This window comes from Mobula hypostoma, chromosome 17 (genome assembly GCF_963921235.1).
Source record: "Mobula hypostoma chromosome 17, sMobHyp1.1, whole genome shotgun sequence".
NCBI lineage: Eukaryota > Metazoa > Chordata > Chondrichthyes > Myliobatiformes > Myliobatidae > Mobula > Mobula hypostoma.
The window spans coordinates 42467374-42479404 of NC_086113.1; the positions used below are offsets into that span (position 1 = coordinate 42467374).

The 12031-nt window shown below is 38.6% G+C and overlaps 1 protein-coding gene across 5 annotated transcripts in view; it reads right to left on the minus strand.

Moving 5' to 3' along the window:
- Positions 1-12031, minus strand: part of LOC134357975 (uncharacterized) — a 152993-nt gene that overhangs the window by 67063 nt on the left and 73899 nt on the right. For all 5 annotated transcript variants that reach the window (XR_010020767.1, XM_063069807.1, XM_063069805.1 and 2 more), the window contains exons 9-10: positions 7075-7105; positions 2653-2747 (exon numbers count right to left, since the gene is read on the minus strand). Coding sequence is in view for 4 of the 5 variants with exons in the window: in XM_063069807.1 (XP_062925877.1) it covers positions 2653-2747; positions 7075-7105 (126 nt within the window). In the remaining variant the exon portion in view is untranslated. The remainder of the gene's footprint in view (positions 1-2652; positions 2748-7074; positions 7106-12031) is intronic.

The window sequence follows — 12031 nt, forward strand, 5'->3', positions numbered from 1 at the left end:
TGAGATTTGATTAAGGAGCTTAAGGTAAAGGAACCCGTAGAAGACACTGATCATAATACAGTACGATGGAATTCACCCTGCAGTCCGAGAAGGAGAAACTAAAATCAGATGTTTCAGTTTTACAATAAAGTGAATTACAGAGGCAGAAGAGAGGTGCTGCCCAAAGTTGATTGGAAGGGAACACTAGCAGGGACGACAGCAGAACAGCAATGGCTGAAGTTTCTGGAATAAATCCAGAAGGCACAGGAAAGATACATCATAAAAATGAAGAAGTATTCTAAAGTGAGGAAGATGCAATTGTGGCTAACGAGAGAAATCAAAGACAGCGTGAAAGCAAAAGAGAGGGCATATAATTTAGAAGAATTAGTGGGAAGGTTGACGATTGAGAAGCTTATGAAAATCAACAGAAGACAATTACAAAGCCATAAAGAGAGAAAAGATGAAATATGAAAGTATGCTAGATAAGAATATAAAAAAGACACAAAACGTTTTCAGATATATAAAAAGTGGATATTAGACTGCTGAAAAAATGACACTAGAGAGGTAGTCTTGAGGACAAAGAAATGGCAGATGAACTTGTTAAGTATTTTGTATCAGTCTTCACTGCAGAAAATACAAGGGGAATGCCAGAAATGCAAGAGTGTCAATGTAGCAGAAGTGAGTGTCATTGCTATTACTAAGGAGAAGGTGTTTGGGAAGCCAAAAAGTCTAAAGGTAGATAAGTCATCTGAACTAGATGGACTACAAGCTAGGGTTCTGAAAGAGGTAGCTGAAGAGATTGTGGAGGCATTACTAAGGATCTTTCAAGAACCACTAGATTCTGACATGGCTCCAGAGGACTGGAAAATTGCAAATGTCATTCCACTTTTTAAGAAGGGAGGGAAACAGAAGAAAGGAAATTACAGACACAAAATAATCTGCAGATGCTGGGGTCAAAGCAACACTCACAACACGCTGGAGGAACTCAGCAGGTGGGGCAGCATCCGTGAAAACGAATTCCACGGTTTCCACGGATGCTGCCCGACCTGCTGAGTTCCTCCAGCGTGGTGTGAGGAAAATATAGGCCTGTTAACCTGACTTCAGTGGTTGGAAAGGTGATGGAGTCTATTAAGGATGAGGTTTTGGGGTAATTGGAGGCACATGATAAAATGGGCCAAAGTCATCATTGTTCCCTTAAGGGAAAATCTTGCCCGACAAATCTGTTGGAATCCTTTGAGGAAATAACAGGCAGGATAGGCAAAGGAGAGTCAGTGGATGTTGTTTATTTGGATTTTCCAAGAAGGCCTTTGACAAGGTGCTGCTGAATGAAATTGGAACCCATGGTATTACAGGAATGATACGAGCATGGATAGAAGATTTGGCTGACTAACTGATTGACAGGAGACAGAGTAGAATAAAGGAGGCCTTTTCTAGTTGGTTGCTGGTGTCTAGTGGTGTTCTGCAGGTGTCAGTATTGGAACTACTTCTTTACATGTTATATGTTAATGATTTGCATGAAAAAATTGATGGCTTTGTTGCCATCTCTGCAGATGGTAGGGGGCAGGTAGCATTGAGGAAGCAGGGTGTCTGCAGAAGGACTTAGCTTGGGAGAATGGGCAATGAAGTGGCAGATGGAATATAGTGTAGTGACGTGCATGGTCATGCATTTTGTTAGAAAGAACAAATGGACTATTTTCTTTTTTTTTCTAATTTATTTTTTATTGAAGTTCATCATCAAACAAAACTTTCCATAAGATGTATTTCAGATACTGTACATATATATCATATAGTCATATTTGTCACAAATCTCCACATAATATTTATCCGAGGTATACACTTACAGAAAGGAGAGGAAAGAAAGAACAATCAAAGGAAAAAAACTATGTGCAAAGTAGGGAGTGATCTTTCTTTTACAACATTTCATTGACTTGTGTGAATAAAATCAGGCCTATGAGGTGTTATGTAGTTAAACCATTTTTCCCAGTATGAATCAAATTGTTCCAACTTATGATTAACAGATGCTGTTATCTTCTCCATTTTGTAAATGTCCATTGTAATTTCCATCCATACATTTAAAGTTGAGCTCTCCTGTGATAACCATTTCCTGGTAAGGGTCCTTTTACCAGCCACCAGCAGTATATTTATTAAATATTTATCTCTTTTCAACCATTCTTGAGGTATATACCCTAAATATATGGTCTTACTTTCTAAGGGTATTTCACATTTAAAGATGTCTTGTAGGGCATTGTGTATCCCACTCCAACAGTCTTTGACAATGGGGCATTTCCAGAAAATATAATAATGGTTTGCATTTTGATTTCCACAATCTCTCCAGCAAACAGGGAGGTTACTATCATTAGTAATTGGGATTTCTGAGAGGGTGTAATAAAATATCTTAACAAGTTTTTCCACTTGAACAAATGGACTATTTTCTAAATGGGGAGAAAATTCAAAAATCAAATCTGCAAAGGAACTTCTTAAAACGGGACAGTTCCTTTAAAGGAAGACAAATAAAAGGGTCTCTAAAAGTCTTTTAGAAAATTAGAACTTCTATCTGGTGTGCCATGTTTGCAGGGTACGGTAACTTAGAGACAGTATGCACCTGAGATACAAGAGATTTTCAAAGCCACATTACATTTTAATGAGGAGTAGTTTTGAAAATGTTCCACTTACAATTTTTAGCCTCTATTAGTGCAAGCCATGGTGGAAGTTCAAACAACGAAATCTCCATTTCATTTAATTCTGATTTCAATGACTCTTTTGCAGAGCTGTAAGGAAAAGCACAATATGCCAATCAACAAATATTTGCACTGAAACTTGTAAATGATAATAAATCTCTTATTTTGATTGACTAATATTCTTTTACAAATTACAGTTTTTCAATTTCATACATTAAAGGCTAATCTTACAAATACATGCTCTATCAAACAGTCTCATCCATTAAAACATATGACAAAATTTTAGTATGATTCTTTTGTTCTCTTTCTGGTTAGCAAGACTATGCTCTCGGAAGTTTCATAAAACCACCTTGCCATCAACTTTTTTGATGAGTACCTGATGGCAATCTAAATTCAAGAGCTACCTAAAAGCAGTTACTATTCTTGATGGTTAAATTATCTTCCAAGAGTTTTTAGGGAAGTAAATAAAGTGCTTCCTCATCAAGATTTCAGGCAAGTGATGATCTTTCTTTTTAAATCTTTTTATTGAATAAGTATACAAAAAGGTAAGCCATATAGGCACTAATACACTGTTAGAATATAATAAAATTACAGGAGATATTAATACAGAAAAAAAATGATACAAACAATGTAATTTAAACATAACATACTAAGGTAACATAATAGTATACTAATTTTTATATATATCAATAGAGAAAAGGAAAAAAAACCCAAAAAACCCCCCCAAAAAAACCCACCGTGCAACTAAACTAAAAGCAAAGCAAAGCAATGGGCTAACTTGGAACCAAGTAGAGTTAAAGAACTTAAAATCACGTCCTCAAACCCGACCTCCATTAAAAACAGTAAAAAAAAAACAAGGGTATATAAATATGGAGCAAAAAAGAGAAGAAAAAAAATTACATTAAATGAAAATATTGAATAAAAGATCTCCAGGTCTGTTCAAATTTAAGTGAGGAATCATAAAGATTACTTCTAATCTTCTCCAAATTCAAGCATAATATCGTCTGAGAAAACCAAAAAAAGGTAGTTGGACCATTAAGCTCTTTCCAATGTTGTAAGATACATCTTTTCGCCATTAAAGTAAGAAATGCAATCATTCTACGGGCTGAAGGAGAAAGATTACTGGAAATTTTAGGTAGTCCAAAGATAGCAGTAATAGGGTGAGGAGAGATATCTATATTCAATACCTTTGAGATAATATTAAAAATGTCTCTCCAAAAAGTTTCCAGAGTAGGACAAGACCAAAACATATGAGTTAAAGAGGCTATCTGCCCTGGACATCTATCACAAAAAGGATTAATATGAGAATAAAAGCGAGCTAATTTATCTTTGGACATATGTGCTCTATGAACAACTTTAAATTGAATTAGGGAATGTTTAGCACAGATAGAGGAAGCAAGTGATGATCTGAATGTCCTCATTCTGGTAATCAAAGAATTCTATCTATCATTCTGTTAAGAGAATGCCAGACAATTTTGAAGAACTATCTTATGCATGGTGACTATTTTGAAGTGTGTGGTATATATTGACATACCAACAGTTAAAGGCATTAACAGCATCAGCATATTCACATGATAGCTGCAAGTACACATTATGAGTCATCTCAATTGGCACATTGTGAATGATCGCAATATAACAATTACAAATAATATTAGAACGAATTCATAATGATCAGTAGTTATCAACTCTGTTCAAAGTCTTCAGCTAGTTAATGATTTGCTCACTATAGCTCAACAGCAAAGGCACTGAGTCAGAGGTTAGTAACACAGTAACCTCATGCTTGCTGCCCTCATTGCATGCCACTTTAATTTATTTGCAGTGACTGATGTGTATCCACTTACTTTTATCTCTACTAACTGCTGAGTTTGTAATTAAGAGAACTTGATAAAGATCTTCCTATTGAACTCTCAGTGGCTCCTTATGTTTTTTTAAAAAATCAGACCCACACTCCAGGAATCAGGGTGTGTCCTCTTTCTGTTGGATTACTCAAGTGTCAGAAACATGTTGAGAAGCAGAGTCAGCAGGTTGACTAACTGTCAGAGTTAACTAGGATCTGAAGAGTCCTTGAAGGTGGGTCCACAGGTTGCAGGAACAGTTCAGTGATGGTGCAAGTGAATTTATCCCCACTGGTTCAAGAGCCTGATGGCTAAGGGTTAATAACTGTTCCTGAACCTGATGGTGTTGTTCCTGAGGCCCCCATACCTTCTTCCTGATGGCAACAGCAAAAAGAGAGCATGGTCTAGGAGGTGGGGGTCCTTGATGATGGATGTTGCTTTCTTGAGACAGTTCACCATGTAGCTGTGCCCTATGGTGGGGAGGGCTTTACCTGTGATGAACTGGGCCATATCTACTACTTCTTGTAGGAATGTCTGTCAAGAGCATTAGCGTTTCCATTGGTAGGTCAATATATACCAAGGGGGGGGAATGAGGGGTGAGGGGGAAAGAATGGAAGAGAGGGGTGAGGGAGAGTAAAGGGATGGGGAAAGTGGGGCAGAGCGGAAGCGGGGCGAGTGGGTGGGGAAGCATGGCGAGGGGGTAGGAAGCGGGGAAGGGGAGCATGGTGAGGGGGAGGGGAAGTGGGGAGAAGAGGAGGCTGACCCTTGCAATGGGGAAAAGAACAAAGAGCCAAAGAGACCAATCCATCTAGTCTAGTCCATTTATACCAAATTACCGATAAGTGATTCCATTCAAATTCCATTGCTTGAATTAACCAGTAAGATAAGTCCTAATCAAGTAATGTGATACCCAACATGAAACTAACTTGTTTACAGAAAGAGGCAACTGCAACCCCTAAAAATCACACTGAACACTGATTATGTATAAAGGCAATTAGATAGAAATACAAACAAGCATAAGAAAGTTAAACTGCACGGAAAATAACAATTATACAGTCCAAATCAACAGTAAGCATGTCAATAGGGTGAGGGAGCTGAGTTTTGACTAAACCTGGAGAGTAATGGAACTCGTATCAGGATATGGGAGGAGGGTAGTGTTCAAAGGAGAGAGGGATAAATACTTAAAGCAGATCCATCTGAGGTGCATTCTCCCTGCTAATCCTGTATCTGCTCAGGCATGTACCTTGGACTCCTTGCAGCAATGTTGAAGCAGGCCTCAAAAACAATGTGAAGATCTGCTTCTGTATGGGTGAAACTACAAACAGTGTAGGCCATAGATGCATGAATGAAAATTAATGAAAGTGCATTCACATTTTGTTGCAAGCCTTTAAATGTCACTGCACATGTCCAGACTACTCCATGCGCACGTCTGATGTATAGAGGACTGGAAGAAAAATTACAACTTACATGCAACTGGCATTTAAGTACTTGATTTCTAATTATGTTTTATTCTTTAGTGAAAAAAGATAATGGAAATAAAAAACATAGTGGTGCATTTTCTGACTTCTAGCGAGCTGGTTGCTCATATTTGAATGGAGGAATTTACAGCCTGTTTCAGGGGATGGCTAAAATAACAAGTGTCTAATGGAGGGGAGGCAAATGGAACTGCAATCAAAATAATCCAACATATACAGATGTAAAGAGGATCCAAATAACGATAAGCAATGGTGCAATGGCGGGAGGAGATGGCATTTCTGGATATAAACTAGTTTTCACAGGATTTTTAAGATGGAACTACACATGAATCAAGCAAGGAAAATGTACTTGCGCAGGAGAATGGAGAATAAAGTTTTGGAGACGTGTACTTTAGCGAAGAATGAGAAGATACAGTGACTGAGACTTTAGGCTCTAGCCTTCTGTACTTGTTGTGGCTACACTTGAGAGTGAAGTTTCACATATCATGGATCTAGTGTCACTAAGTAATCTCCTGAAAGTTAGCTTAGGTGATGTGTTAATCTTAAAGTACCTAGTGGAATCAAGAGCCATTATGTTACTAGTTTGACCTTGGGTGATGGAGGTTATAGCTTCAACTCCAATATTCTAATGTTCAGTGGATTCTCCCTGGGCCGCACTGAAGGCCTGCAACCAGAGACTGCAGCATGTCTAAGTGAAGTTGACACTTACCTACAAGACTGCATGTTAAATTGGAGCTGCCTGCTTCCTTCACTTTCTCTTAGTTATCTCATGTACACTTTTAAGCAACAAGTTCATTCAACTGTACATATGTATAGCACAAAACAAAACAACATTCCTCTGTACAAGGTGCACAACATAATACATATAAATCAGATGCATAACACATAAAGTAATATTAACACTAGTACATTAACAAATAATTAAATGTATTTATGATACAGCTTACAAAGAAAACAGTATAATGCTACTGATGATTCATGTGTGGTGGCAGGAAGTTCAGTAATTTTACAGCCTGGGGGAAGAAGCTGTTTCCCATCCTAACAGTATAGAAATTCCATTTATAGGTAACCTTACTGTCATTGTCTACAAACATAAAAGTTTCTTACCTAAGTGCTTTTGATGGTCGACGACACGATTCTAAATAGAAACAAATCTTTGAATTAGTACTGTATGTCATTTCAATTTGATTCTAAATGAAAAGAATTATAATCCTTACCTAGTATCCACTCCATCTTTGACCTGCTACTCAATATAGAAACCACTGAGTCAATTACTTCAGTCAGCCCTATCAAGCAGCAGGTTGCAATTTCATGTTTGCAATGCTTGTACAACATTGGGAATAATGTGCTGTTATGAGAAAATTGTGAGCGTAGGGAAGATCAGGTTACTTGATACCATCAGAAATTAGTAAGAGAATGATACCATTTTTGAAATCTGTAGGCCATCAAGCTTCGCATTTAAATTGTCTACCATGTCATGAATGGATACATTCCAGCCTCTGCGTGGAAATAAAGTTTTCTGTAAGATTAAATCCCAAAGCCTAGAAGATGAAAATATCCTGCATATTCCTGGGATCATCAAAATTAGTTTAAAATCACTTACATTCTATATGAAGTGTCTCTATGTTAATCAAAATCTGATCCAGCTCAGATTTTTTCTCTATTTGTTTTTACAGCTGCGCAGACCAATCACTGCTCTAAGTAAATTTTTACACAGCCTGAAAACTGCACAGCACTTTAAATTTTTTATTTTGTAATATGCATACTCTGAATATTTAGAATTAAAATTGAAAAATCGCATACTTTTGATTTTATTTATTAATTGAAAGGTATAATGAAATACCATATGACAAAGAAAATCCTTCACATTTTGTACACTTTTCCCAGCTGCACGGCAATGAAGGCCACATGCTCAGGAGCATTTCAGTTACTGTGCGGCTGCGCACACATGTAGCTTAGGCAGAACAGTAGTCAACACCCACCACATTAGCAGCAATCTATTTCCAACAAAAAAAACACCTAATATTCAGTCTATTTCTGCTATTACATAGTTTGAATTGATACCCTGCTGTACTCCTAATCTGTTAACCCTAAATAAGTAACATTAATGCAACCGAGTTCCTAAGTTACAGTTCTCTATTGGGTCACCTACAAGTCTGTGATTCTTTATGTAATGGTTTCTTCTTTTATGTTACTGCTAAGGTGAATAAAATGGCTTCTCTGTACTGTTCACTGCTGAGACAGTGGTTCTCTAAAGCAGTATGTTTGGATTATAATTAGTGATAATGGGACTTGTATGCATTTGCTAACCAATTGATATAGATGTTATTCTTTCTGTCTGAGTGAAAGCTATTAGTATGCGCAGGCTTCGAGGAGAAGGCGCGAAGAGGATGAAGAGAGAAGAGGTGGCTTGAGGAGATGGTTGCCGGACCCGCTGGGCCTGGGCTTGGGACGGGAGCCCAGGGGTCGACAACGAGCGAAGGAGGATCAGCGAAAGGAAATCCGTGAGCTCCAACGTTGTGCACTGGACATGCTTATGAGATTATTGGCGCCTTTTATTTGTTTTCCTTTTCTTTTGTTTCTCTACTAACCCCATACTTAAATCTAAAATCTTAATCGTTTAACCGCACATTGTGGACTGAATGTTATTTCGGAGTACTGATGTTACACAGGGGACACAACACGCAGCATCCACCCAAACAAGAGTACTAAGGTTTGGCCGGGCAGAGGGTTATCACCCCGAGATCATGCCACTTAGCAAAGCGAGTGTCACATTTAAAACAAATAGGTTTGATTTTTAAGCAAATATAATAACTGTTGTAATTTAACTTAAAAACATTCCTTTGCTATTCTATTGAATTTTTCCACTATGATCCACTATTTAGGGAAACCAAAACTGTTGACATATACTTGAACTCATCCACAACCAATATGGAGAGTTTTAAAGTATTACCCATCCCCAGCAACCACAATCAACATTCATTTCATATTCACTGTTATTAATGATTGAATATGATAGGACTGCAGAGCTTGATCTGACCCATTGCTTATGGGGGGGCTTAGTTCTGATCACTACAGTAGCTGTTCTATGTTGCAACGTTGACAGGTCTGTGGTAAATTTTATGCAACTCCTTGTATCTCTTCCTTTAGTGCTCAACTCTAAATAGTTAGAACTGTTCTAAATCTATCCCAAAAAGCTCAGTAGTAGTACCATACTCTATAGGTGTCCTCTGTGCAAAGAGGGGACATTGTTCTGGAAAAAAAACTATCCAACGGTCAGATTCACCAGTGTTGTTGGGACAGATGCAATTGTAATAGATGTATTATTGAGAATGAGGCTATTGGTTTATCTCTCACATTGGTTGACTCACCACCCCCCCTCAGATCCATTCTTCATGAGCTGGTGAACTCAGTCAATGATGGTGCAAATGATGGCAGTGGTTATTAAAGTACCCACCTAAGATTACTTCCGTGCTTTTGATAATTTGTGCATGCAAGTTTTACTTAAAACTGTAGAATAATCATTCATTAGGCTGTATATATCAGAACCAGATAATCATACTTAACTTAGTTTCATTTTCTTCATACTTTAATTCTTTTAATAATGCCTGCGAGCTTTGCAGATCCAGGTGTCTTCAGTTCATCCATGAAACAGCTTATTCTTCTTCCCATGTCTTTCTTTTCTTTTCAAGGTGGTTGGGGCTCTGTCCGAGCCCGTGATCTATAGTTCAAAGTACGGTTCTTCACAAGTAGTTTTCAGACTGGCTGTGCAGCCTGGCGCTTCACTATCTCCAGGAACGGCCTGGAAGACATGTGCCCTCGGGGAGCGGCCCCGTGGATGACCTACTTCCTTGCTGATTTTGCCGACTGAAGCCGCAGGAGACTGAAACATCAGTACCAGATAGTGTGTTGTGTTGTCAGAAAAAGGCCTCTGTAGTCCAGCAAGAGATAGCTATCTATCTCTCACCCTCTCACTCTTTTGATGGTGAGTGAGAGCTTGTCAGTCCTCGAGTTGGATGACTTGGAGAAGTGACATGGCAGATTGTAACATCGGAACAGCGAGTTGCTGGTCTCCACTCTTGTTGCAGGAGCAACCTCTCTCTCCCTCGATGGAGAGACAGAGAGCCTTTTGGATACCAAATTGCTGGGTTCTGGACTTTGGTTTTTGATCAACTCTAAATCAAGGGATCTTTGGGGGCTTTTGAGAGGGGAAGGCTTCAGGGTTCTGATGTTTCTATCATTCATTCTTTGGGGCTTCTCATTTTGTGGATGTCTACAAAGAGTAAGAATTTCAGGTTGTATATGGTATATGTTCTCTGATATTAAATTGAACCATTTGAACCATTTGACCCTCAGATTCAATATTCTTTTTGATAACTAGTTGTAAGTTAGAGAACTTATATCCTGTCATTTTTCCCTACTAATGTTTGGAATATGACCATACTTCTATCCCTGTTGTGAGGTGTTCTCAGTAAACATGTCTGAGAAGTATGGTAGAAAAAGCAGGAGCTCTAGATTCTGGTATCAGCAAGTCCATATGTTCCATTTTCATATTGCTTTCTCATGAAATCCAGTTAATCAAGTAGTAGCATTCAGTGAATTAAAGTAAGGAATAAGGTCTAAGAAGTTATCAGAATCGCAGAGAAAGCTGTTCTGCTCATTGGCTCCTCACAGAGCTATCCCTTCATTGTCAGTCTCCTTTTCCTTCCCTAAGGCCTGCATTTTTCTAATAAGTACCTGAACAATTCCTTTCTGAAATCACTGATTAATTCTGTTTTCATCATAATGTTCATCCTTTCAAATAGTGAATCAGAGATTCTAACTATTCACTTTCCTCATATCTTTCCTCTTCCTTTTGCTCAAAAATGTATTTCCTTGAACATCAAGTAATGGGAACAGATTTTTTCTAATGACCTTGTCAGAAAATTTCTTTTCAGACTTCTTCACTCCAAGGGGCAAAACCCCATTGTCTGCTCAAATCTCAGAGCTGAAATACCTGTTCCTGAATCTGTTCTGACAAACCTTTCTAGGAATTCATATCCATCTGTAAGTGTGCTGATCTGAATTGGATGGAGTGCACCATTTGTCACTTAAACAGTATCTTGTACACATTCCAAAGCAACTTACCGATTTTGCACACCTATGCCTCCATAAATTAAAATATTCCAAAAGCTTTATTGTTATCTCAGCTGGCTCTTCCACTTTCAGGAATTTACACAAAGAAATGTAAACAAGTCATGAGAAATGCTGTAGACAAACTGAAAGCAAAGAAAGTTGCATGACTAAACTGTAAAAATAAATGGGATGTAAAAAACAAAATTCAAAGGTTTCAAAGATACATTTAATGTCAGAGAAATGTATACAATATTCATCCTGAAATGCTTTTTCTTCGCAACCATCCACAAAAACAGAGTGCCCCAAAGAATGAACGACAGTTAAATGTTAGAACCCAAAAGTAACCCCCCAGCTCCCCTCCCTCCTGCGAATAAGCGACAGTAAGCAACGATCCCCTCTCCGCCCACCAGCAAAAAAACATCAGCACCAGCCACTAAGCACTCAAGTGTGCAGCAAAAGCAACAGCAAAGACACAGACATGCAGTACTCCAAAGACTACATTGTTTACCCGGTATTCGACATACCACAGATTTTCTTTCTCTCTAATAGGGGAGAAAGAGATGTCCCTGTTTCACAGTGAGGGGGGAGACATAACAAACAACTCGCTGATTTATGATGTTAAAAGTCTGCTGCGTTACTTTTTCTGAGCTCTGTGCCCAAAGATCTCAGGTCTCTGGGCACACAACCAAGATCTTCCGACTCCCACAACGCACCGGTCTGTCGGGATACCGACCTTCAATCCGCCCATCTCCAGAACCCTGAGATCCTAGGCCTCCAAAGGCAAGCCGAACACTTAGGTCGTGCCCTTGGCATGTTGGATAACGGCCATTCGTGAAACCCCGAGAGCGGGTCCCATTCCCGCAAAGAACTGAAGTCAGCATGTAACACCAGGTCAGGGTCTTCAAAAGAACCCTGAAAGGGAAAATAGAGATATTAAAGATGGAAATAG